Genomic DNA, 27514 nt, shown 5'->3' on the forward strand with positions numbered 1-27514 from the left:
TCAGCAGTGAGATGGCATAGTGACTTAATGATGGGTGACCGGTTTTATACAACAGTTAGTTTCTGATCAAGTAATTTGATTGGACAAGAGACATTCCATGAGTATTGATATACAGAGCCCTTGTATAGAGCCTGTCTGCTGATATAGAGTATAACAGCACTGGGACTTTTAACTACATGTATCACTCCGCTTTAAAGTTGCTCTATTAACCGTTAATTAGCGTTACATTAACGATCGTTATATATATTATTTTTTAGGGTTTAACTTTCCCAAATCATCCATTTTGTGTCGGAAATCGGAAATAACTGAGGTAAAAGACGGTGCTTTTTGCTTAAAATATTTCCCTTAAAACTTAATTGTTATACTTCATACTAAAAAAACGTCAGAAAAAATTCAGTATCAGTGATTTATTTTGAAACCGGACATTACACTTTTACCTGACGCTGTGTTGACGCTGGCCGCTCGGTTGCATTAAGCTGCTGTCAGTGATAAGAAACGGTCAGGTCAGAGACAGTCGGATCCCGTTCGTCATTCCTCGGCAAGCACCGACGCTCAGCGGACGTTCCCTGGAGAATCGGGGTCTCCCCCTGTACAAACACCGCCGTTGTTTCTAGATGGTCGAGCATTTGTGATAAAGCAAGACAAGATGATGATCTCCCCGTGGGACCGCTGGTACTCCACAAGCTGCTGTCTGTGCTGCCATGTCCGCACAGGAACCATCATCCTGGGGGTCTGGTACATGGTGAGCACCGCCTATAGTTTGTCACTCACTGGATCCAGGTAGACATCCAGACACATCATCCCAGGGAAAACATGACCTCATCATCATGTATGGGGGATTTTATGATTATGCTGGGTTTTATTTTATTATATTATTTATTTTATTTTATTCCATTAATATCCAAATTCTTACTTTCAGTAAAGAACTGAATTACTTTACGTAAGGACCATATTGTAGCAGACTTTATCAGTTTGTTATACTTTAAGTATTGAGGTATACTTGACTTGTAGAGGTCTATATACAAGGGATCTGTGAATAAATATCAACATTATAAGTTTTAGGTAGGTTTTTCCTCCTCCACATTGATTTTCAAAATATTGAGCTTAATGAAAACCAGAAAATGTATGTACCCTTTTTCTCCACTATTAAATCTTCATGAATTGTCAGCTGTGCTCATTGCACCAGTTTGTTAAACTGAATGTACAGGAAGGGGTTAATTAAACCAAACACCACATGTGGAAAAATCCTCTCTGCTCCCTATGAATAAATTAGCAGTGGGCCTCTTCAGGTAGCAGGTTTTTGTGTTATGCTGCCTATTGACTGCAAAGAATTTTCCATTGCATTCACCTGATCAGTGGGGATGTATGAGTCATCTGCATAATGATTTGCGCCAGCCAGACCAAAACAAAGGCATATGTATGTGCCTGGACTTAAAAGTTTTACTGTAGCTTTGTTATTGCTGCACTCTTTCTAGGGATACATTTTAATTTATCATTTATATATTTCTACAGTAACTGTTATATAGAAACTTGTTTCTTTTTTTACTCTGCAGCTTATTAAGGTGAATCCATTATATACCAGGTGACAGGTTAAGAGTTTAACATGTCAGATTACGTTCAGTATCTGCCCTTTTTCTTTCTCCTGTTCCACTATCCGTCTGTCCATATTGTTGCCTTTATCTGCCCATATGTCCTCTCTCCCTAAGCTTATCAATGCCGTGGTGTTACTCATCCTGCTCACAGCACTCAGTGATCCTGAACAGTATCACCTGACCAGTGCTGAGTTGGCTAATGACCTGGACGTCATGGATGATGCCAGTAAGTAGCCCAGAAGGCTGGTGCTTAACAACTTTACAGTTAATGTCCCGCAGGTAGTCTCAAAGAGCTATAAACCTATTTAGGGAGAACAGAATACCAGAGACACTGTCAGTGGAGTTGTTATGATTTTAGTATGAGGATATACTTTATGATTATGTTGTACATATTTAAATTTAGTCAGCTTGTTTGTATTCTGTAACGTAACCCCATTGGCCTCTGTGTTGTTTTCATTCTACCTGCATGGCTTAAAATTGACTGTGACAGATGACTTAATCTCTGCTTGTGTGGTGATAGGCTCAATAAGCTTGTCAGCTGACTAATAGAATGATTTATTGTGTTGTTGGAGGGACCTCACACGTTTGTCTAGACGACAGTCAGCACTTCTTTTTAAATCAAACACCCAAAGCCACAGACATGCAAGCCTAATGTCCATCTGTGCAGGGCATTTGAAAAACCTTCTTAACAGACCAGGTGTACACTGGAACAGTCTGACTGGCGGTTCAGTGTATGCTGCTGGTAACCTCCGATTGGGAATGACTGTATTGTCCCAGTTCCAGGGGATTAAGGCGTCCTATGATCCATAATAGCAGGCTGGGCCAGCTGCTGTCATTAACACACACACACACACACACACACACACACACACACACACACACACACACACACACACACATTAGGAGCAAAAAAGACTTCTCATGGTGATGAAGAACACTGTAATGTTGTTGAGCAGTTTTGAATGGTCAGATCTGACAACAAGCTGAAGTGACAGCTGCTGTGGGGTTTTGAAATTTCTAAACTTCTGTTAGTCCATATGGGTTGGAAATATGCCGCTAATTTAATTGAAAAATAAATCTAATAACGAACTAAAAGTGATTTTAGGCCTTGTATTATAGACATCTTCCCTGCCAAATAACTTAGCATATCTTTGATACTGGGTCTTTGTTGACAAAGGCACTAGTTATTATTTTTGGTGCATTGGCTCAAAAATAAAATTCAGAGCAGCATCAAAGCCTGTGCTGCAACTAGTTAGGGCATCAAATCTTCAAAGCCGGACAGTGAGCTGTGAGATAAAGAGGATGAAAAGATAAGCCCACCAGGTAATTTCTACTTTATTATGTTACTCTGCAGTCGATAATGAACACTGAAAGAACAAAATGTTCAGTTATAAAACAACAGTTTGACATTTTAGGAAATATATTTGTGCTGATGTAAATGAGAAGATCAATATCACTCTCATCTTTGTGTTAAATACAGAACTGAAGTTGGGAGTCAATTAGCTTAGCTTAGCTAGCATGAAGACTGGAAGTAGGAGCTAACAGCTAACATGTCTCTCACCAAAATTCATAAATACACCAATTAACATTTATAAAACTCACTAATAAACAGGTTCCATTTGAAAAGAAATAGTTACAGCGCATAACTCCCCATGAAACTACAAATTGTTATTGTTATATCTCTTTTTGTGTCCAAATAGCTGTTATGTGATAATTAGTTATCTTTGTGCAGAGCCAAGCTAGCTGTTTCCCCTGCTTCCAGTCTTTATACTTAAATAAACTAATCTCTCAACGCTCTCATAGAGTTGTTTTTGGCTGCGGCTTTTTGAAAACCCTCTGCACACTACTACCTGCTCAGCACCAAAGTTAGTAACTAGCTCACTCGCATTTGGCAGCAAAAGCGAACTCCCTCTGAAGTTAGCGGAGACTAAAAACAGAGCTAAAAGGAGAATTAATATTGGACTTACTCTCAACTGGTGACCAGAAACATAATTCAAAATGAATGCTAATGTTGTATCTGGTGGATGTGTATGTTTTGCTACCAAGTTTGCCATATTAACTTAAGAGTTAAAAGGTATTTAAATGTTATCTTATTTCTTTTAGCTTTTAATGGATTTTGGGGTTTGCTGTTTGTTTGTTTAAATAATTGCTGTTTGATTTGCCATAGGTGTGATTCCCATTGCCCTCATCATATTCTGCTAAATTAAACTAAATATATTGCCTCTCTATACACCTTCAAATGCCTTCATGAGCAAATGGGATTCATACTATGACTCAAAGCTGCAAAATATTCACTGTCAGTTTAAATATAACTGTTTATGGCAGTTTAATGTGCCAGAGGACAGAGAAATGTTCTTCTATTAAATTCCCTGTTTTTCCTGGTACAGCCACATGTGTTTTGGTTTAGCCTGTTGCTATCCTTATGTAACTGAATGATTAGTTCTGTTATGTTATGTTGAGTTGATATGAGGTCAGGCCGACATGAAGCGAATCACAGAGCAGAGGTTAATTCCTTGTCTGGCTGACAGATGCAGCATGTCATTTATCTTCTGCTCACAGTTTGGTTTCCCCAGATCAGCTGGACTTGATGTTGTAAACATTTTCAGAAATTTGATTTGGAATTGAATGTGTCTCAACCAAAGTGACCTTACACCGGCTGAAATAAACAGTGACAATAAAAACCAGTGTAGTTTGTATTTCTAACTTTGCTTTTCTTGCTGCTCCAGACATGTGCATTGCCTCAGCCATCTCTCTGCTGATGATTCTTATATGTGGGATGGCAACATATGGTGCATACAAGGTAAACTCATGATTTATTTGATTTTCTGTTCATACTTAAACAATGCTGCATATTAAAACTAAATGTACTGTACAATTAGACACTGATTGTATTAGAGTTCAAATCAGAGAACCTTCAAATATTCATGTTGTGAAACATTAATGACTTTTAAAACTTCAAAAAAAAAAATGTTGTTAGTCTATTGCCATACACACTTCCACACACTATTTTTGCAATCTTTGAAAAAAAAGAAATCCAAGTGCCGTCCCTCCTGTTTCATCATTTTAAACACACCGTAATCTTCTTGTGACCCAGTTTGAGGATTGATGTTCACAGTGTTGGTTAAAGAGCTCAGCTTGATTCTCTGTTCTCAGATAAATATATCAGCCTATCCTAAATGCCAACAATAAATATCTCTGTTTCAGCTGCGTGCTGCTTGGATCATCCCATTTTTCTGCTACCAAATATTTGACTTTGCTCTCAACACTCTGGTTGCTGTGAGCATTGTGGTTTACCCAAACACAATACAGGACTACCTGCAGCAACTGGTGAGAAACCTCAAGTGTTTTCCTCTTAAAGTGAAGTCAGTGACATGTAACAGCAGGATAGTAACTCTTTTGTGATTCACAAAGCTATTTATCATTTCACATATCATCATCAATGTATGGCTGCAGCTGCCTGTACTGTCTCCTCAAATGAACTCTGCTGCTCATTGGTTGTGCTTTTTCTGACTCCTGTGCAGCCTGATAACTTCCCCTACAAAGAGGAGATTGCCGCCCTCAGTAATGTGTGCTTGGTCCTCATGGTGTTGCTCTTCATTGGCTGTATTCTCAGCTTCAAGGTAATGTTTTCTAACCTTAATTTACATATTTTTCTCCATATATTAAGTACTCATAGTTTTTTTCAGGTCTGCCAGGCAAGTTTTACAATAGAAAAGATGCATTATGCAATTTAGCGACAGAGGTTGGTGCTTTTTTATGTATGTTTCTGTCTTGTCGATCTACATTCCAACCCTCACTTTTACAGACTTTCCTCTGTGGGATGGATGGATGGATGGATGGATGAATGGATGAATGGATGGATGGATGGATGGATGAATGGATGGATGAATGGATGAATGGATGGATGGATGGATGGATGAATGGATGAATGGATGGATGGATGGATGGATGGATGGATGAATGGATGGATGGATGGATGAATGATGTGACTTCATGATGATTTCAGTGGGGTGGAAATAGATTTGCTTTCTCCAATTCTGACCCATACAAAAATGTAATATATGCACATATACTGAATTTCTATATATGACATATATGTACATATAGAATAAAAACATATTTGTAAAAATTATATGTGAAACCTATTAGAAGTTGGAACCATTTCATGTAATGACATATATTTCTAGCCGATACAAATGTGTATGTTTATGTATGTATGCTTGTATTGTATTGTATTGTTGACTAATATATTATGTAACTATACATCCATACCAAAGCCTCTCAATATATGTTGATAGTAGGCAACCTGCAAAGGTGATGGCAATCCCATCAGATTTAGCTACACTTTGTGTGTAGGTTAGCATGCAAACATGCTAAAGAACAATGTGGCAAACATACCTGCTAAATATCAGCTTGTAACATTGTCACTGTGAGCATGTAGAGCCTCACAGACCTGCTAGCATTGCTGTAGGCTTAGTCCTGCTGATTTCTAAGGGGTTTATGTTGTGTAAATACAGAGGATCCATGTCAGATACTGTCTGTGGTGGTCGTGATGAAACTCTGCTGACACCCAAAAACATTCTGTATTAACCAGTGCTGTGAGATCATAAGGCAAACTGCAGCAGTTGACAATAATATGTTTATGTCTATTGTCATAGATAGGTGAGGTTTCAAATGTGCAAACATCATGTAGAATCTGTGGCTCAGCAGTGGTGTTTGGTCATTTTGGACTCAAGGAATGATTCATTTTGCGCAATGAGCATCATCATCATCATCACACGTAGAGTCAGTGATCTGTCTCTAGGTTCCCGAGGAGGCAGTTAAAATAACTGAGCTGTCAGAGCTTTAAAGCGGCTTCTTAATTGGGTTATTAGAGAAGTTAGAGAGCTCAGTCTGGCTTTGGTTCGTGCTAATGGATGGATGAAATGGTTGTGATTGGCTGGGGAGTTCCAGTAGCAAAGTGCCTGCTGAGAGCCAGATGATTGCTGGATGACAGATGACACTCTAAAGCGATGTATAATCCTGAGATAGACCCTGAAAACAGAGTCTGAATACAACAAGTGAAAGAATGAATTATAATTTACATTTGATGTTTCCTCAGTGTTGGTGTCTTTGAATAGCACACTGCTCGTGTTGGGATAGGACAGCCTCTTGTGAGACGATGATGTGCATGTTATCATGGTGCCATCTGTGTTTGTCTGTGTGCGAAAATACACTGCAGAGATGCAACACTTGCACCACAGCTTCCCAGGGGACAAGATGACCTAATTATATTTTGGAACACAGTAATTTCCATAATAATGTGGAAAAGATGTTTTTCATGAAACTACAATACAAAATACAAAACTGTGCTTGAAAAATGAATGCTTTCAGGTACACAGTTCACATATGTCATGATTTGCTATGGCAGACACTTTTTGTTAGTTTTGTTTTGGAGTTTTTTGCACTTCCTGTTTTATTTTGTATTGGTTTCCTTGAGTGTCTGTGTGTTGCTTCTTGTCATGGTCCTGTTTCTGTGTAGTGATTGTCTGCCCCGCCCTAATGTGTTTCACCTGTGTTCAATCATCCTTGCCTCCCTTGTCTATATAGTCCTTGTGCTCCCCTTTGTCTGTGTCGGTTCGTCCCTTTTCAGTTCCGGGTTTGTTCACGTCTGTTCACGTCTGTTCATGTCACGTTCATGTTTGGATTTTGGATTTTTGTTTAATAAACCTGCCTGCACCGTCTCCCATGTGTTAGCTGCATTTGGGTCCTACTTACCTCGCAAAAACCCTGACAACATACTGTAAACACCAGCCATCTGTTAGGTGAAGACACAAGTATTGAAATAGAAATATTGGAAAATTAATTAATTACTTTAATTAAAATAAACAGTGAGTATCATTGATAGATGATATTAGATTTTTATGATATGCAGTTCAATCTTGTAATCTGTTGTCTTGTTTTCTTCCTGTCTGATATCAGGCTTACCTCATAGCATGTGTGTGGAACTGCTACAGATATGTGAGTGGCCGGGGTACTTCTGAAATCCTGCTCTATGTTACAACCAATGACACCACGGTAAGTCACCTCTGATGATCTTCACTGTACCATAAGACCCATATTACCAGAGTTTAAAATCAGGTTTTAAAGGTTAAGGCTATTATCAAATGATTGTCATAAACAGGACTGCACAATTAATCGAAATCGCAATATGGCCAAGTGCAAATATCCAAATCACTGGAGCTGCAATTTTTTTCATAAAGGGACTATTTTCAGCAGTGGATTAATACACATTTTGTGCACTACTGAGCATTTACAGCAACAGGAAGGCATATATGAAACTGAGTCAGAATAAATCACAATCATTGGACTTATCCCTCAGAAAGAGGTGACATTGCACTGAGTCTATTTTCCATGTAGTTGTTCAGTTTACTGGGAAGTTGCACAACAGTTAAACAAACACTGTAGACCACCTGAGAGTGAGTGAGCTGTTACTGACGTCTTTGTGAAAAAATCAACAATCGTCTGACACCTCTCACCTCATCAACATGTACAGTCCTCACGTGCAGTTTACAGTTTGTCAGCATTAATGGAAAGAGAAATATTTTCACAACAAATTCAAATGTCTGACAAGCAAATCAAACTATTTACAAGTCAGCAGATATTAATGAAACATAGACGTGAAGAGGAGCATATCAGAAATAAAATCATCACTGTGTATTTGTGCAATATTTTAACACACACTGTTTCCATATACACTGTCCTTTAAACTATCCTTTATGTCTATATTGTCGTCAAGAGATTCGACATAAAACAGTGTCTGATCTTGATTTGCTGCTTCTTTCACTTCTTAAGGCAACAAAACAACTCCTTTGGAAAAATGATTTCCTTTTTCAATCCAGACCGCAAGTCACGTTTTTATCATCTGCGTAGGTTTGCTCTGCTCAGGCCAGTCTGGCAGCTGTAAAGTCATCATGTTGATGGGGGGGTGGGGGAGGAAGTGTAACGCTGGGCTGTCGTAGCAGGTCGTTTCATATAGGCTACATAAGCACGGATGAATGAACAGAGTTGGACGGAGAGATGAAGCTCCATCCTGGCAAAGCCATTATGATGGTGATTGAGACACAACAGTAGTACAGTGAGCTCTGTGTGTGATTGTGCTGGGGTCTCCTGTCGGTGTCCTGTTGCCCAGGTCTGGCCCTCAGACTGTGACTACGCTGCTGCCCACACATGTATTATAACTGCTTATACTCTGACAGAAGGGAGAAGAAAATGAGATGGTAAAAACACTAATGACATCTCATGAAACGCAGAGCAGTTAAGATGTGAGCTGTGAGCAGCTGGCTCCATTAAGACTGATATCTGACCTTGCAGTACGCTGGGTTTCACAGGTATTTTGAGAAAAGACTCCTCTGAGTGTAACATTCCACACAGTTTCACACAATCCACTTCGCTCAACAGCTTTATACACTGCTTGGCTTTATGTGATGTTTTGGGGTTTTTAAAGAAACAGAAATGTCCACAGGCTCCTGATGCGTAAAACACCTGAGCTGTAAAGAGAGAAACAGGCGAGGGGGGTGGGGTGCTGGGGGTGGGGGTGGGGGTGGGGGGGGGGGGGGGGGGGGGCACTCTCCAATGTACTGACATTGTAAATGAGAAGTGCCAGAAGAACAGGAGCCTGGCCCTTTATTTCCTCACATCTGCCTCACCTCTGTAGGTGTGCTTTTGCAGTTAGAGCCAGGCGTATTTAATTAGAGCTCCCCACAGATCACAGGCAGCTTTGTGGCTTTTGGAGAGCAGCATGCACGGCTGCATATCAACTATACAGTGGTTAGGTTAAAGGTCAAATAATGCCTTCCATATGAGCCAAACTCCTGCACATATGGAGAAGTGACTCACCCTCTCACAGTCAGGTGCTTTATTTGGTATTAAAGGAGCAACATTAAGTTAAGTTAATAACTGAAATACCTCGTAGAACAATCATTTCTCTCTGTGTCTGAAGGCCTGTAAAGGTGTGTCAACAGATTTATTGCAGCAAACCTGAGAAAAATGCAACAGCAAAAACGTTCTGTAGGAAATGTAATTGCGACTAGATTATTGTCTGTTTATGAGAATGAGAAGTTGTTATTAATTTATGTATTTGGAATGTCACAAATACATTGATACTGAACATAGAAGTAAAATGTTCAGGGAGAAATTATTTGTTTGCCGCCAAAATATCCGACAGGATAGCAGGATAGCATCCACTTGTTGTGACTACAGCATTGTTAAATTGTTACGGTTTTGTTTAAAAACTCACAGCAGTTTGTGGGTTTGGCTAAATGCAGAAAAACATTTGTCTGAAGTCACTGTCAACTTATCTGTGTATGAAACCAGACCACGATCTTTTCCTAACCCTTAACCAAACTGCTTTTGTTGCCTAAACCACCCACCAACCACCTCCTGGTGACTCCACTGCTGTTAAGAAATGTAGCGCTACGTTCATTCAAAACATCTGAATATAATCCAGCCAGAGATTATGTTTCCCACAAAACTCATTAGCTGTTGCGGTTTAGTTGTATAGGAACGTAAGAAGGAGACAGGAATGACATCTGAGATCTTGAGAAATATGTTGTCAGTTTATAATTGTGTTTCCTCACAGTGGGACACAGCTCTAGATCTGTCATCTATCAGAGAACAGGGATCTGAGCAACAGAAAGTGAGACTTATCTGTGATGCAGATGGAGATTCATTAACCAAATTTAGCAGCAGTGACCACTTAACCTACTTTTACTTTCAGTGTCCGGGATAAATAATGGAAATCTGCCCTCTCTAGTTAGATAATCTGTGTACAGCCTTTTAACTAAATCTGGACACCAGCTTTGTTCTTTAACATGGCACAGTGTCTCATATCTCATTCATCACCCACTTTCTCTCCATGTATTACTTTTTCTTTTTTTTTTTAAACAGTTTATACCTGCAGAAAACACACCCACAGATCCACAGATCCCTCATTGAATGGCTGAGGATCTAAAATACATCTCTTACCACTGATCATAATGGACTTTTTATTTCTGCTCTTATCGCTCGGCACTGACCTGGTCATTGTTCCCAGAATTAAACCCAAATATAGTGATGGTGCCTTAGGCTACCATGCTGTGCAAACCTGGAATCAGCTCCCAGAAGACCTGACTTTTCTATTACTTTTAAATTAATAATGAAAACAGTCTGGCTCTGGGGATGATAATGTCAGTTGGTTGGTCTACCTGACTGAAATACCTCAACAACTATTAGATGGATTACTATTAAATTATGTACAGACATTCATGCTCCTCAGGCGATGAAGTCCAATGACTAACAATCGTCTGACCTCCCCTCAAGGGCAGCCATGAGGTTTTGACATTTGTGGTTTTGGGTTAAACGTCTTGACAATTATTGGATGAAATTTGGTAAACAACTTCATATCGAATTGTAATAACTTTGTTAATCAGCTGACTTTTCATATAGTGTCATCAGCAGATCAAAATGTCAGTATATCCACTACTTTGAGTTACTACTCTGAAAAAATTACTGAAAAGTATTATATTTTGTCCTTGTTGATTTGACCAATCATAAATATGCCACATTCAAATAACTCAAGTTTATTTGTATATGACTGGTTGCTCTGGTCGTATAAAAACTGGATACAGCAGGTCGAGCAGTTACTTCACTATCATTTCGATCGCGATCCCCAACCCAGTTGCACAAGCAGTGCACCCCCAGTTTTAAAGTTCAAAACTGACATTGTCAATTCAATTGAAGCGTCCCATTTAATAGAAAATACATTAGTAGACTAGAAAAATATACTGGATTAAAGCAGATAGCTCTGGCTTTAGTTTTAGATAAGATAAAACAATGCATGTTATAGCTGTCATGCCTAAAGAACACTAGAGGACCTCAGTAACGAGTCCTGAAGTCAGGCAGTTAGTGACCAGTCAGCATCTCTTAATTACTACCGATTTATTAACCTGTATGTGTAAGCAGCATCTTCATATTCTCAAGATGGAGCTAACGTCTACCAACTTTTACTGTTGGGAAGTAATCTATAAGAATACATATTTTATAAACAGATCATATAATATAGACAAGAATCTTGATCTGGAAAGTATCTGGTAAATGTAGCTGTCAGATAAATATGGTGCAGTAAACAGGACAGTTTTCCCCTCTGAGATGTGTGGAGTAGAAGTAAAAAGTAGCATGAAATGGAAATATTAATATAAAGTAGAAGTATTTTTAAGGTCAATACTCCAATACTGGTGCGCTAATTAGAGAAAAATAGCATGCTAACACACTGAGATGGTGAACATGGTGAACATTATACTTACTTAGCATCAGTATCTTAGCATTATTTTGAGCATGTTAGCTCACTAAAGTTAGCATTTAGTTCAAAACACTACTGTACTTCAGTACAGTCTCATAGAGCTGCTAGCATGTCTGTAGACTCTTAGTCTTACTAATGCTAGACTATCAGATTTACTGTTTTAGGCTCAAAGTGCCTCCTGTTTGACTGTGTATGAAATGTGGCATGCAAATAAGGTTGCCTTGCCTAACATACTTAGGTTGTGCATATTATGTAATGGTATTTGGTTGAAATCCTGCAGTTTAGCCTGTTAGGAGGGTTTCTGTGCCATTTGTTTTCTCTGGGCTTACATATTTCATTTAATCCAAAAGGCTGTTTAAACAATTTAATTCTTCTGTTTGGAGTTGCACCAAAGCTGGTGTAATATTATGCAACTTTAACAAAAACAGATTCAGAGATTGACAGAACTATCATAATATTATCATATATTGAATTATACCTGCTCGTTTGCAAAAGAGCAACTCATACTAACCACAAGCTGTTTTTTCCTCTTCTTCCCTCTTTACCTTCAGGTTCTGCTACCTCCGTACGATGACAGTCTCAGTGTCCCTCCCAAGCAGCCTCCTCCACCCTACTCCACTGCCACAGCATGAAAACATTCCCAGGATGCTGCCGACTGGAACCTGTTGTCAATGAAACCCCAGCAGAATTTATGCACCTCACTGCCTCTCCGGTGTACAGTATATTCATGGATATATTGGAGCTACACACACATTACAGTACATCCATGCATGCACACATATGCACGTGCACACACAACAATCACCACCGTGACCTCTCACCCCTCCCTGTTATTTATTGGTGAACTTGTATTCTTCCTATAACTCTCCCATGTATCCTCTCTGTCTCTGTCGGTATAACTCCAGAAATGATTCATGCATTTGAAACTGGGTGAAGTAACATATGAAAGCACTAGAAAGTTTGATAGATAGATTACATATATTTTTATGCTCTGTGTGTACTTGTGATAATATTTTGAGTCCTAACTTTGATATTCATATTTAACTTATGCAGAAATGTTATTCTTGCCCTCAGCAATGAATCATCATGTGTTTCCTGTTTGTCGTGTCTGCTCGTGATCAGGGTTGAATTGCCTTCATTCATAACTTTCTCTCTGATGGGGTGCACTTTATAGACCTGAGTGTAAAGTGTCACCTTGACTGGAAGTTCTCCCAAAGAAATGAATCTGCCTGTATTTTGACATGGTCCTAGAGCAGTCTAGTCTATATCGAACATATCATTCTTTTACTGTTTTATTCACCTGCGGACTGAGTTGTCGTCTGTTATGAAAATCAGGAGTGTTGGGCTGTGCTGGTTGGCCCTCCTAACTTTTAAATGTAACTGTGTGTTTCTACTGACTGACAAGAAATGTCTTGAGCTGCTATTTATCTATTTTGACAGCACAGAAGTAACACTGATCCGGAATCAGTTTGCTCTTTGAAGTTACTATGAGTGAGTTGCTCGAGGGAACGTGTTGCAATGACTCTAGATCGGGCCTCTCTACATTTAGGGGCTCAGTAAATATGGACCCTGGTTGTGTTTTTTCAATTAAGCCAATGGGAGTGTCTGGTCTGTGTAAACACATGAGTCTGTTCCACCAGATGCACTTATATTGGCGAGCTGCTCTCTGAACACAAAATGCCCTGCAAGGACACAGAAGTCAAAGTTGAAGACTGCTACTGAATGAAAAATAAAGATGTGACATTTATTTGTCTATTAAAATCCAATTTCACCGACAAATGTTTGTGTTTTATCTTGAGCTTATGTGTGATCAAGTTGAGGCCAATTTCAGGTATATTATTTGAATTATACGTCCCACAACCCATTCAAAAATGATTTAGCAGGAAAATGTGATTGTTTCTGCCACTGACTGTCCTCCACCCTGCCCCTGGAAACTGTTTCTGGGAGGTGTATAAATGGGCTCATTGTGTGGTACGCAAGTACCACCAGAGTGGCTGGAATTGTGATGGCTGTACTTTCCATAACCTGCTGCTTCATGCCTCCTTGACTGGGGATACAGAGAGTTCAACCAAGCTTCACTTGTAAAACCTACAATACACCTCTTTCACAGTTGCTGTGACATATTACACTGCAGGACAAATGGTTTGAAGACTTCAAACATGTAAACCCTCAAATACCCCAGCTTCACAACACAATTTCTTGTCAGAGATATAAGAGAACACAATCTAACACAAATGCAGAATCTGATCTTTTAAATGTTATTTAAACCCTTTACACTGAGGAGAATCAATGAATTTATCTCAAACCCAATTCATTTAATACAATACATTAAATAAACACATTGAATAAACAGCAATACACTACAAAGAACACACAACTAGTGTGAGACAACTGTACACATTAAGAAAAGGAAAGGAAGGGGTGCAAAACAACTACTGTACCATATGTAACTATAATGAGAAGGACGATAACAGGACAACATGGACAACACTAGTGCAAATAAATAGTGTACACACAAATAAATAACTGACTACTCATTATGATTGAGTGTGTCGGGTAATCGGGTGTATGACAGATAGTCCTAGTGCAATAAACAAAACTTTTACATAATTATACAAACTTGCAAAAAAGATAAAATCATCATTGCATGATTTGTACACACACCCTATAATATGCATAAAGGATGTCAAAACGCTCTGAATATCTGAATTTAATGCCTGAAATGATAAACAAAAAAAAGTAATGTCATTAAACTCTTTAACATTCTTTAATGTAAGAACAAACAGTTGAGCCTCATGCTGGCTCCACTTAGATATCAGTATGAAATGTTTCAGGGCTTTGAAGGTGTAAAATTAAGAGATTCAGTCCCAGCTACATGTTAATAAAAGTATCTGAATGTGAATGAAATCCACAGTGACTTTTCTTTTTACCAATAGACGCAGCTGAACAAGAGGCGTCCCCGTGGTTGAAGTCAGAGTGGGAGTACACAGAAACAGAGAGTGGATGGAGTAAAGAGCAGAGCAATGAAAGAGCCTGCACACTTTGAAAAAGACAGCGCTGGGATATATGCATGTTTACAGTTTGGAGCTACTGCACAGATTTTTCCTACTGGAACTCCTTTTGACTCAGTGCTGGGATTTCTTCAGAGACTTTTATTGCAGGAATTGGGAAACGGTTAGCTTTCATAAAAAGGTAAGAGGTTTGATTTATCCTCCCGAAAACATGAGTCTGTTTAGTTGAAGATACCTGCAATATCTTTTTGGGGGCCTAATACTTTTTATTTAGCTTTTTCTAAACCATGGTAAGAAGAGGAATCACCAGCTGTCATCTGTTCTGTGTTTAATTCAGATATAGGTTAGGAAACAACTTACTTTCCATCACTGCATCATGAAAAACCATCACAGTGAATGTGCATAACAGATCAGGTCCCATAAACCACAGGTACATGCTGTTTTTGTATTCCATCGTAAACACACCGCCTCGGCTTTAATTCATGAGGAAATGTGAGAGGGTTTGATTTGCGCTCAACCATTTCAGTCACACACATAACTGACAACAGTGGATTTACTGTAATTATTCATATTTATTTTAAAGAAAATGTAAAAGTTAACTTCATGTTCCTGTGCTGATGTATCAGTTGTTTATCATGATCACTTTTCATCTTAGGTTTAATGTTTTGGAAGATATTTTTTTTTCTCCAGCTGCTATACATATAAAATGAATCATCTGCTGAGACATGCCAGTGAAGGACAGACACCGTGGCACTGCACACATGTTGTACTGACTTGTACTGATAGTTGTTAATGAAGAAAACACTGTCAGACCTGTCTGTGGCACAGCGGCATCAAACACATGTGAGGTCAAAGGTCAAAAGCTGCATGTGGGATGCAACATGGATATGTGACCCCTGCAGGTTTCAGGTCAGCAGCTACCATACACATATATCCGTGTGGGACTGTTCATCCAACAGAGCTGCAAACAGACCGAGCTCTGAGTCAGTGTCATCACACTGGACGGAGTTGATGGAGCTGTTCACAACTCCATCTAGAAATCCAGAGAATCCAGTAGCCTACATGTTGCTTCAGAACGAGACTAGACTAATGCCACGTCATTCTGGTTTTGAACATGGATTGAAAGACAGGTTTCAGGCGGCAGCTCAGCCTGTAGTCTGAATATGACAGAATGGCTCTCCTGGGGACTGAATAGGGAAACAGTCTGTAGTACTTGTAGTAAATCACGTTACACCACCTGTGCAGCAAAACATCCAGAAACCCATGCATATGGAGTTTTGTCAACTTCATATGATGGTAGATGGGAAAACATGCGTCTCCTGTGTAACTAACACGTGTTCAGGAACACAGTCCAGGTGGAATGCTGCTTTAAATTAAAGAGGAAATATGATCCATTTATAAACACATTATCATATCTGAAATTAATCTTTTCCCTTGGCTTTCAAAGTCCTGTGCTGTACTGCGTGTAATACAACTATACACACTAAAGTGTGAAATCTGAAGCTGGCAAGGTCAAATATGCAAGAGGTGAAAGTTCTTCCTATTTATATCCCTCTTCATCATTAACTCGTACGTCGCACTTCACTAGTCAACTTCCTGACACTGTCACTATATTTGTTTCCTAGGCTACAAGGAGGTGTTTTAGTCTTGTATGGTTATTTTTTTGTCTTATAATTAGCAAGATATCTCGAACAATAGTCAACAGATTTCAGTAAAATTTGGTGTTAAGTTAGATAATAGGAATAGGCAAAAGAATACTATATGCAGTAATATGGTCCATGATTTACAATTTGTTTGTAATTTGTTATATGAATAAACTGCATGACTAAAATCAATAAACTTTAGAATAAAGTTTTGATTCAGTTTTGTTTCCTGTAACAGAACTAGCATTTACAAAAATGTTTTTCTCCTTTTCTCTACAATGCCCAGTTGTAACTCTCTTGTTCTCCATGGTCTTGTTTTCTTTCACTGCAGTTACATTAAGGACCCACAAGGAACCAGAAACGTTTTATTGGTACCAGCTTCATACAACACAAATTACACGGTAAATCCCAGGCTGTGAGCCACAGCTAAAGAATTAGCCGCACCATGCGGCCCATAGTAAAGCATGTAACATTTTCATTCACAAACCTTGAACCGTGAGACCCAGATTTAAAAGTGACTTAAAAGTTCACTTAAAAAACTGAAAACCTTTTTTTCCTCAACCAGCTTCTAATAAGTTGAACATGAAAACACAAATTCCCACCAGAGCTTGGAGAGTTTTAGTTGTTTTATATGAGAGATTTCAGTATTTTGTGATTATGTCTGTTCTCATCTCTCTGGTTTGTAGGGACTGGGAAAAGGTGATTTATTCAAAACGTTATGATGGTGTTCTTATGTTGCCATCACTTCAACTCTGATCAAACCTCACCCTGATGACACAGATTAGCTGAGTTTACAACTGAACTTCTAATCAACAATAACTTTATTTCTATTTATCTGAACTTTAAATTTGATTGTTTCTTATTTAGTCATGAATCTTTACAGCTCTTCTCCATTTTGAATGACAAAACTGTTCTTTCTAACATTACACCCAAAAATCTGGCACCTAACTGGTACATGAAATATTTTTGATTAACCCAAATTAGTTAATTTATTAGACAACTTGACATAAATGCTCTCGTACTTTGACTGTGCACTTGCAGACAAATGTAATCTCTACCAGTTTTTGTTTTTGTGACTTTATCTCTCTGTAAATGCTGCAGTTGTCACCGTCAGGATGAGGTTCCTGGCCCTTGGCTTCTTCTGCCTGTTGTGCTGTAATGCAGTTCAGCTGGACAGACGCCGTCCCAGACCCATCAGAGCCAGGAGGCAAAATGAGACTTCTGTCCAAATCAAAGCAGGGGGTAAGTGATTAGTTATTGTTTGTTTCATCAGTTGCATTTTTGTCTAAAATACAAAGTCAAAGAGATCTTCAAATCTGGTTCAGATTATGTCTTGAATTTGGTTCCCTGATCACAAACTCTTTCATCACAGAGAACCCCTGCAAAGCCGTCCCGCTGGATTTCTACTTTGTCATCGACAGCTCCAGAAGCATCCGTCCCAATGACTACGAGAAGGTCAAGACCTTCATCATCAACCTGATTCAGTTCCTCAAGATTGGCCCTGATGCCACACGGGTCGGTCTGCTCCAGTACGGCAGCGTGGTCCAGCCTGAGTTCTCCCTCAAGACCTACAACAATAAGGCTGAGGTGGAGCAGGCGGTGAGGAACATGGAGCACCTCGCCACAGGGACCATGACCGGTCTGGCCATCCAGTACACCATGGAGACTGCCTTCACAGAGGAGGAGGGAGCACGGCCAGCGAACCTGCACATCCCACGAATCGCTATGATTGTGACTGATGGGAGGCCTCAGGACACGGTGGAGGAGGTAGCAGCTCAGGCGAGGCAGGCTGGCATCCAGATCTTTGCTATCGGAGTGGGCCGGGTGGATATGAACACCCTGAAGGCCATAGGCAGCGAGCCGCACTCGGAGCATGTGCACCTGGTGGCCAACTTCAGCCAGATAGAAACCCTCATCTCCGTGTTCCAGTCTAAACTGTGTGGAGGTGATGAATCCCATCCACTTCTCTTTTGATTCTAGTCATTTATGCAAACATGTGTGTTTCTATTTGTTTGAGCCTGTGTGTTGGTGTGTGTCCCTGCATGCATTAGGTTCAGAGATGTGTGAGGTTGTGGACCATCAGTGCCAACATATCTGTGTGAGCAGCCCTGCTTCGTACAGGTGCAAGTGTAGGAAAGGCTTCACCCTCAACCCTGATGGCAAGACATGTAAAGGTGAATGAACTGTTTTTTTCTTTATTTTAAATGCGAGTTTTTTTCAGCTAAAATCTTTTTTCTTCTTTTCTCATCATCCTCTGAGGCTGTTCAGTGTAACCACAGTCGTCTTTTTACATAGCAGCTTCACTTTCTTTGACAACATAATAAAAACATGGCTATCAGGATTTGCAAAATTACACTTTGAACTGATTCATATACGGTAGAAGAGACAGTGAAGGTCTCCTGTTTTTACTTTAAAGGAGCTAAGCTTCAGACATGTTGCATTTACAAGACAATAGGTCACAACACTTGCTCTGAGAAGAATTACATCTTCAGGGCAGCCTGAACGACAGCAACTCAGTAACAGAAAGTGACAAGACGGGCTGGCTGGACTGGGGCCTGCTGGTTATCATGCTAACTTCAGTAGAAGAAAAGTGATGGAAATAGAAGTAAAACAAGAGTTAACATTGGTGTTGCTTTCCACTGCTGGAGACAGCTCTAGTTGAGTAAAGGAATAAAGTTTGATGCTGAACTCGAAATGTTTTTCTGGACTGGTAAGTAAATAGCTGTTAATACTAACGTTGGCTATGTAGCAATAGCAAAAACTTACATATAGCACCTTTAAAGCTAGTATAATCAATGGAAACATGACACTTGTAGCGACAAATCTCTGTAGTGACAGAGTCTGAATGTCCTTCAGCTCATTGTTTTGATTTTATCACCCACAACTTTACTGTTTAGCTTCACTCTCACGGCTCTCATCAACTGCAGCAGACTGGCAACAAAAAAGCTTTAAAAGTCCGTTCTACACTGGATGTAGCACCAAAGTGCAGACACAGTTAGAGCAATAGCTAAAGAGCCAAACAGCTGGTGGAGAACAAAACAGAGCTGATAGGAGAGAAAATATTGGAATTATCTTCATCCAGTGGCTGCAAACTCAAAACACTCTGTATCTGCTGGACATGTAAGAAATTATAATATGTCAGTGTTACAGTTTATTTTGGCCGACGAAACAATCAGTTGTTGCAGGTTTAATTCTGTTAATTCCACAGTAGATGACAGAGATTATGGATTTCTCTCCATGTTGTCGCTCTGTAGCTGAGGATATGTGTGCTGAGGTGGATCATGGCTGTCAGCACATCTGCGCCAACCTGCATGACGGCTATGAGTGTCGCTGCCGGCCGGGGTATCAACTCACCATAGACCTGAAGACGTGCAACAGTAAAAATACATTTTTTACGTTACCAGGAACTCTTTTCTTTCTTATTCATCTCTAGTGGCCTTAACCTCTGTCTTTACGTCCTCTTTTTTTTTTTTTACTTCATTTTAATATGATTGTATGTGTGGCAATAATCCAAACTAACCCTAACAAAAATGTTACTCAGTTTCATAGACATGAGAATATTTTTCAGTATCATTGTATTTCTAATTCTGAATGCACATGCAGTGAGGCGTAGACCAGTGGAAGCTGTAATGCTGGTCCATCAAGTAGACCACGATTTACTGTGCAGGTCTTACTTGTATCTACTTCCATATATATAGTCTATCAGTTAATTACGTGACTTAAATCATCATGAATACACAAAAAATTACAATTATCTTTTAAGAATAGTCTTTATGTGACATCATGGACTCCACCTTGAAGGCAGAATAGTGTAGAAAATGTTAGGTGAGTAACAGCGCGTGTAATTTTGATGGACCTCCAATCCAAATGAGAGCCAGCATTCCTCCTACTAGTGATGTCCCTCCACCCACGGCTGGAAAACGTCCCTGTTGCTCCTCTGGTGGATATTAACTGGTATTAAGTGTGGGAGATTTCCTGCAGGAAGTGTGCTTTTGCAATCATCAGAGCAGCTGGTGAAATGTGGAGGCGTATTCAGGGTGTCATAGTATTGCCAAATCAAAACAAGAAGGACTGTTTGATCTTGTGTTCACAGCGCTGCACCATTACCAGAGTGGCTATTGATTTTGAGTGAAAGAATGATAGATTTCTCAATGAAAGACTCTATTGTCTGTTGTGTTTGTGTACACTATGTGCGTTTATATATTTAGATATTCAAGTTACTGCAGTAGCAGTAGAAGAAGTGGAATAATTGAGATTCATCCTCTTCAGAAATAGACTTCTGTGACCTGGGGAACCACGGCTGTGAGCACGACTGTGTCAGCGTTCCAGAGTCCTACATCTGCAGGTGTAAGAAGGGCTACGTCCTCAACCTGGATGGCAAGACCTGCAGCAGTAAGTGACTGAACACACACCGTCACTCTACAGCATCGGCTGAGCAGAGAGAAGCAGGTCGCCTCAGTTACTGAGAACAGACGAATACTAAATAGGACAAAGTCCAAGTCTGGCCACATTCTCATTCTCAATCTCTCTGCCCTTTTTTCTGTTTTTGTCTGATGTCACCCAGAGATTGATCACTGTGCTGATGGCACCCATGGGTGTGAACAGGAGTTTATAAATACAGAAGACTCCTGTGTGTGTAAATGCAGACAGGGCTTCACACTTAGACCTGATGGGAAAACTTGTAAGAGTAAGTGTCGACAACTGCTGCTGTATACATTCATATCTGTAGATGTTCCACTGACCTAGTTTGCACACAGGATCTCTACTGTTTGTCTCTGAAGTGGAGTAAGAGCGCAGCATTAATACGGATAGAATACTAAAGTGTATATGAAGAAATGTGATGAATTGATGACTCGTGGAAAGACTTGCCTCAGATGCTCTTACAGACTAGTATTGGGGCTGTACATGAAAACTAGTCATGCCGATATCCAGATATTCAGTCTGGTGTTAGATTTCCTCTGTTTGTACTGATGCAATAGAATAATAGGAAGAATAGAAGAAGGGTGGAGTTCATCCTCTTAATATATTTCATATAATCTATCCATGATATTTTGATATGTCCAATGCACAAATGAAAATCTTGGCCTGAGTTATATCTCCACAGCGTCTAAGTAATTCCTCCTTAATCGCAGTAAAGTGACTACTCACTGCAGAGATCCATTCATCCATTCATCGTGTAGACGAAGCAACAATCTCTCTGCTCTTTTTCTATTTTTGTCTAATGTCATCCAGAGATTGATCACTGTGCTGATGGCACCCATGGGTGTGAACAGGAGTTTATTAATACAGAAGACTCCTGTGTGTGCAAATGCAGAAAAGGCTTCACACTCAGACCTGATGGGAAAACTTGCAAGAGTAAGTGTCAAATGCTTTTTTTTTTTGGCTTCCTTGCTGTTTTTCAAAAAAGAAGTTCTAGGATTTCTTTACACTTTGAGACAAGACAACACTTTAAACCAGTGGTTATCAAACTCTTTCATGTCGAGGACCTAAACTGACACAAAGTAAACCACGGACCCCCACCTGATAAGATTTTTGTTTTTAGATGTTTTATTACAGAAGGCGTTTGAAACCCATGACCAACATAATCATAATCATCATCATAACTTATGGATGGAATTATAATGAAAATAAATGATTCCCCTTTTTGCTGGGGACCCCCAGGGACCCCCTCAAGGACCCCACATTGAAAACTACTGCTTTAAACAATAACGGGTTTTTAATTCACATGATATGTAATGCTCTATACATACAATACAGTAACATACAATAGCTCAACAAGTTTTCTAAGTAATTCCTCCTTAATCGCAGTAAAGTGACTACTCACTGCAGAGATCCATTCATCCATTCATCGTGTAAACAAAGCAACAATCTCTCTGCTCTTTTTTTTTTTTTTTGTCTAATTTCATCCAGAGATTGATCACTGTGCTGATGGCACCCATGGGTGTGAACAGGAGTTTATGAATACAGAAGACTCCTGTGTGTGTAAATGCAGAAAAAGCTTCACACTCAGACCTGATGGGAAAACTTGCAAGAGTAAGTACCCTGTGCTTCTCTCCTTTTATTGCTGTTAATTCAATGAAGAAAGAAAGATTTTCATCAACACTTCTTTCACCATGAAGTTAGTGATTTACATAATCAATGCAACATGGATTAATATCTGTTGTAGATGTCCTTGAACCTATGTTTGTGCTTCAACATGACTGCAAACATGACCCTGAACCTACTTTACTTTACTTGTTGTTGATGTTGTGAAGTTTTAAAGTGGGTCATGATCAGATATAAGCCTCAACATTATTCTGCTGTCAGGGGTTAAATATTCTTTTTTTCTGGAACAGTATTGTCAGACTTATGCAAACACTGAGTTCAGAAAAAAATGTTTCTATTTTTTAGACGTAGATGTAATTTTGCATTGACAGGGATCATCAATCATGTCTTAAAGAAATGTATCAAAAGTGTTATCAGCCACTAGGGGCTCTAACGTTTTTTTTACCGATCACAATATGAAGATTTTTGATAAATGTTATAAATGCTGAGTTAATGTACAAGTAGAAAGGCTGGAAACAGAATCAGCACAATCAGCAGGTTTCATCGTCCATGGATTATGACTGTACTAAATTTTATATCATCTCTCCATAAGATTTATATATACACATATACAAACAGACATTTGGTCTGATGGTACAACAGAACATTGCAGGAGGTCACTGAAAACATTATGATTCATCATTTTGGGGCAAGTTTTTGCTGACACGATATTTAATTATGGGAAGTATTTGTTGTTTATGAACTCTTGTACATTCATCGGTCACAAAAAGACAGATGCAACACACCATAACCATCTTCCTCTGCTAAAAATGATTCATTGCAGAGCTCGACTGCTGTGCCCTTGATATATGGATGTAAAGAGGAGGATGAAAACACAGCTGACTCATGCATGTGTAGAAGTAGAACAGGCTCAGATGTAAATGGAAAACAAGAATGATGCCACTCATCTGTTTTTGACTGATGTTATTAGGATGCAGACATGATGCATTTAAGCACCACAGGGGATAAATCCTTTGCATGGGTCCCCCTATAGAAATGTAATATATGACATATATGTCCCTATACTGTATGTCTCTATTTGAAATAGCTATAGTAAAATCTATATATATATAAAAAATCTATATGATTATGTATGTTTTTCTTATAAAATTTTAAACATATTTATCTTCCCATTCTGGGAAAGTTGTCTCAGACTTTTGGACGCTACTGAATATAATATCAGTGTATACTGACAGGCTTTGGGATGGATATATACTGTATTTATGTACATAAGTTAACATATGAAATTATTCCAATTTCGAATAGGTTTCATTTTTACATATGTGCTTTTATTTTATATGTACATATGTCATACATGGAAATTGAATATATGCTCATATATTAGAGAAGCAGTAAAGAGTTATTTTATTTTCTCAGTATTTGCTCCTTTAATCCGACTGTTTGCTGCAGAGACTGATCACTGTGCTGATGGGAATCATGGCTGTGAGCAGGACTTCATGAGCACAGCAGATTCATGTGTGTGTAAATGCAGAGAAGGATACACACTGCGACCTGATGGCAAAACATGTCAGCGTGAGTCCGAGCACTGGGATACTACTAAAGAGAATGATGTCATGTTGTAAAACCGACAAGCCTGACTTCAGTCTTCATATTCCAGTCAACAGTATAAAATGAAAGAGATGATATTTGTGTGAGGCAAAAGGAAGTATCAGCATGTTGCTCTGACTGCTTCTCTGCCCAGTTACACTATCTGCATGTTACATCATTTTGAATGAATTCTGACCTGGATGGGAGGTCAATGTTAATCCCACTGCTCACAAAAAATAAAAAAAAAATAAAAAAATGAAAAAATAAAAATCCCCTCCCCCCAGATTTAGGCAATATTCTGTGTTCACCATGATGAAGCGTTCATATCTTCAGATATTTACAACTATGATGTGTGTGTTTGCAGCCTTTTCCATGAATTACCCCTAGGGGATAAATAAAGTATCTATCTATCTATCTATCTATCTATCTATCTATCTATCTATCTATCTATCTATCTATCTATCTATCTATCTATCTATCTATCTATCTATCTATCTATCTATCTATCTATCTATCTATCTATCTATCTATCTATCTATCTATCTATCTATCTATCTATCTATCTATCTTTCTATCTATCTATCTATCTATCTATCTAGACATCTCTAACACTGATGACCATGACAGAGGAATCACAACAGGCAGACAAACCTCCATTTTAAAAACTGAAGTATAGAATAGTAAAACTATAAAGTATAGTGAGAATAAATAAGTAAAATAGTATCAGTAATGCACATTAATAGTTCAGGTCTCAGTTTAAAATTCAGATTATGGCATGTAGTGCAATCATAATGTGAAGTTTGTTTAGTGTTCTTGTCTGGGTTTATGTAGGAGGGGGTGGGAAGGGGGGTGCAGGTGGGATTGGTGTGTGTGTGTGTGTGTGTGTGTGTGTTTGGGCTGGAGAGATTCATGTAGCAGAATGACTGCTTAGGGAAGACCTGATGGTGGTTCTTAATGATTTCAACATCATCATCATCATCATCATCATCATCATCATCATCATCATCATCATCATCATGTTTTACAAATGTTTCACACTGAGTCAGATAAATAATTCATCAACACACTACTGATCCCGCCCTCTGTAGGTCTGGATCTGTGTCAGACTGTGGACCACCGCTGTGAGCATCAGTGTGTCAGCACCGCTGACTCCTACATCTGCAGATGTTTTGAAGGATTTATGTTGGCTGAAGATGGGGAGAGCTGCAAAAGTAAGATCTCAGAATTCTTTGATATAGACCATTGCCTTCAATGATTCATTCATATAAGTAGATATAAAACATGTGTTTAATGTCTGGCAGAACCAGAGTGTGGCGATGGAGTCATGGATCTGGTTTTTGTGATCGACGGCTCTAAGAGTCTGGGGCCTGCCAACTTTGAGCTGGTCAAACAGTTCGTAAATGGCATCGTGGACTCGCTGGACATTTCCAAGAAAGGAACGCACGTTGGCCTTCTTCAGTATTCCACCAAGGTCCGCACAGAGTTCACCCTGGGCCAGTACACTACAGCGCAGGGGGTCAAACAGGCCGTGAGCCGGATGCAGTACATGGGGAGAGGCTCTATGACCGGATCAGCCTTACGTCACATGTTTGAGTTCAGCTTCTCAGCCAAAGAAGGCGCCAGGCCGAACATCCCACGTGTCAGCGTTGTGTTCACTGACGGAAGATCACAGGACGATGTTTCTGAATGGGCAACTAAAGCAAAGAACTCTGGTACACTTCATTATGTAGCCTTGCCACCCACATTTGTTGCATTCGAGATTTTAATCAAATGAACTTTGATTTAGCTGTTTTCTGTTCTTTCTTTCACAGGGATCACCATGTACGTCTTGGGTATTGGCAAAGCCATCGAACAGGAGCTGAGAGAAATAGCCTCAGAGCCTGATGAGAAGCATCTTTATTATGCTGAGGACTTTGAAAAAATGGGAGAAATTACAAAGAAGCTCAAGTCCAGGATATGTACAGGTACTCAACTCACTCCATCAAACAAGAAGTCTGTCACCAGAACAACACAACAAACAGAGTCTCCAAAGTTCTGTTAAACTGCTCTTAGTTTAAATAAAAATCAGATTACTAACAGCCCTGTTCACTGCCAATGTTCAGTAAATAAAATGGTGCATCACTGCCACCTACTGCTGCCATTATGATCACTGATTTTCTTTCTGCAGCAGCGCTATGCGGTTCTCCATATCATATAACTCATTTTCTACTCTGCAGCCTCCTGACTGTATCTTTTCTGCAGACAGAGACAGGGAGGGAAACCCACAGGGAGAGATTTAAAAGACAGGGTGAGGAAGAGGGTGAGAGCAAGAAGGTGAGAGAAGATAAAAACAGACCCAAGGACAAGAGGATTTTCTCATCTCATTTCTTCTTTCCCCACAGACAAACCATCTGATGTCAACATGTGTCAGTGTGAGAACGTGATGATGTTTCAACACCAGGTCACTGAGAAGCTGAAGAGCCTGGTGCAGAATAATATCCTTTTCTGAGTAGCTGTCGGCTCCACAATTACACTGACATTCAGTGTGTTTTTTTTATTGATCTTGGGCAGATCTGCCAATGCTAAATATCTGTGCAGATGGATAGACAGCTAACTGTGGTTACAGTCTGGGATGCTTTTCCAGGGCAGACTATACAGCAGCTGAAGCAAGTTATCTTTATAAGTGCAAAAATGATCCATATGTCATTTGTGTGCTGTGTTGTGCCTTTTTAAACTTTGAATCACACTGGAAAATAATACAGTATGGAACTATGATTGATTATTAGGTCCAATATAGGTTCAGCAGGGGTCACACACTGTACAATCATTTTTCTTTTCCTCGTGATTTTAGAGACAAACGTGGTGGGAGAAATTTCCTAACCTGGTAGATTGTGTTTTCATTGGGATCCACATCTTTCCTTAACATGCCTACTTGAAGCCATGTCAAAGAAGCTGGAGACACTCGAGAGTCAACTTGTGCATGAGACTTGTCCGTCTGAGTCCGTCCTCTAACCTGCGGTGAAACCTTCACAGGATCCCTTTAATCGTCCGCAACAAACTATGCAAATACAATGCTTTTTACGGAAGCTATTTATACACTTTTGTATCTAAGACAATGTATTCAGTGTCTTTTTGTCTGTAATGTTCTTTGTTATGTAATGCAAAGTCAAATAAATACATTTTTGAACAGGAAACTCACAGATTAACTCTTTACATCATGTTTTTGTCAGGTTTTGTGATGATCTCTGAGACTTCTAAACTATTTCCAAGTCTTCTCATTGTCACAACAAGAATTTACACAGAATTTAATGAAAGCTGTTCAGTCAATATCCAAACAAC

General features: G+C 39.3%; 2 protein-coding genes across 2 annotated transcripts; both read left to right on the top strand.

Moving 5' to 3' along the window:
* The first annotated feature begins 294 nt into the window (after positions 1-294).
* Positions 295-13689, top strand: LOC130171666 (lysosomal-associated transmembrane protein 4B-like). Its single transcript, XM_056379744.1, has 7 exons — positions 295-742; positions 1707-1818; positions 4319-4392; positions 4797-4919; positions 5114-5212; positions 7554-7649; positions 12462-13689. Exons 1-7 carry the CDS (start codon positions 647-649, stop codon positions 12540-12542), a joined length of 681 nt encoding a protein of 226 aa, XP_056235719.1. The 5' UTR covers positions 295-646; the 3' UTR covers positions 12543-13689.
* A 1255-nt stretch (positions 13690-14944) lies between these two features.
* LOC130172424 (matrilin-2-like) lies at positions 14945-27363 on the top strand. Its single transcript, XM_056381161.1, has 16 exons — positions 14945-15102; positions 16896-16965; positions 17666-17806; positions 17937-18509; positions 18616-18738; positions 19819-19941; positions 20834-20956; positions 21129-21251; positions 21797-21919; positions 22475-22597; positions 24059-24181; positions 25285-25407; positions 25498-25908; positions 26008-26160; positions 26578-26670; positions 27108-27363. Exons 3-16 carry the CDS (start codon positions 17680-17682, stop codon positions 27185-27187), a joined length of 2421 nt encoding a protein of 806 aa, XP_056237136.1. The 5' UTR covers positions 14945-15102; positions 16896-16965; positions 17666-17679; the 3' UTR covers positions 27188-27363.
* Positions 27364-27514: the final 151 nt, after the last annotated feature.

This window comes from Seriola aureovittata, chromosome 7 (assembly GCF_021018895.1).
Source record: "Seriola aureovittata isolate HTS-2021-v1 ecotype China chromosome 7, ASM2101889v1, whole genome shotgun sequence".
NCBI lineage: Eukaryota > Metazoa > Chordata > Actinopteri > Carangiformes > Carangidae > Seriola > Seriola aureovittata.

Excerpts from the sequence above, each read along its gene's own strand:
- LOC130171666 (XM_056379744.1), top strand. The coding sequence starts at position 647 with ATGATGATCTCCCCGTGGGACCGCTGGTACTCCACAAGCTGCTGTCTG. Across the intron at positions 1,819-4,318 it reads GGACGTCATGGATGATGCCA|ACATGTGCATTGCCTCAGCC; the intron begins GTAAGTAGCCCA and ends TTGCTGCTCCAG. Across the intron at positions 5,213-7,553 it reads GCTGTATTCTCAGCTTCAAG|GCTTACCTCATAGCATGTGT; the intron begins GTAATGTTTTCT and ends GTCTGATATCAG.
- LOC130172424 (XM_056381161.1), top strand. The coding sequence starts at position 17,680 with ATGAGGTTCCTGGCCCTTGGCTTCTTCTGCCTGTTGTGCTGTAATGCA. Across the intron at positions 25,909-26,007 it reads AACTAAAGCAAAGAACTCTG|GGATCACCATGTACGTCTTG; the intron begins GTACACTTCATT and ends TTTCTTTCACAG. Across the intron at positions 26,161-26,577 it reads CAAGTCCAGGATATGTACAG|ACAAACCATCTGATGTCAAC; the intron begins GTACTCAACTCA and ends CTTTCCCCACAG.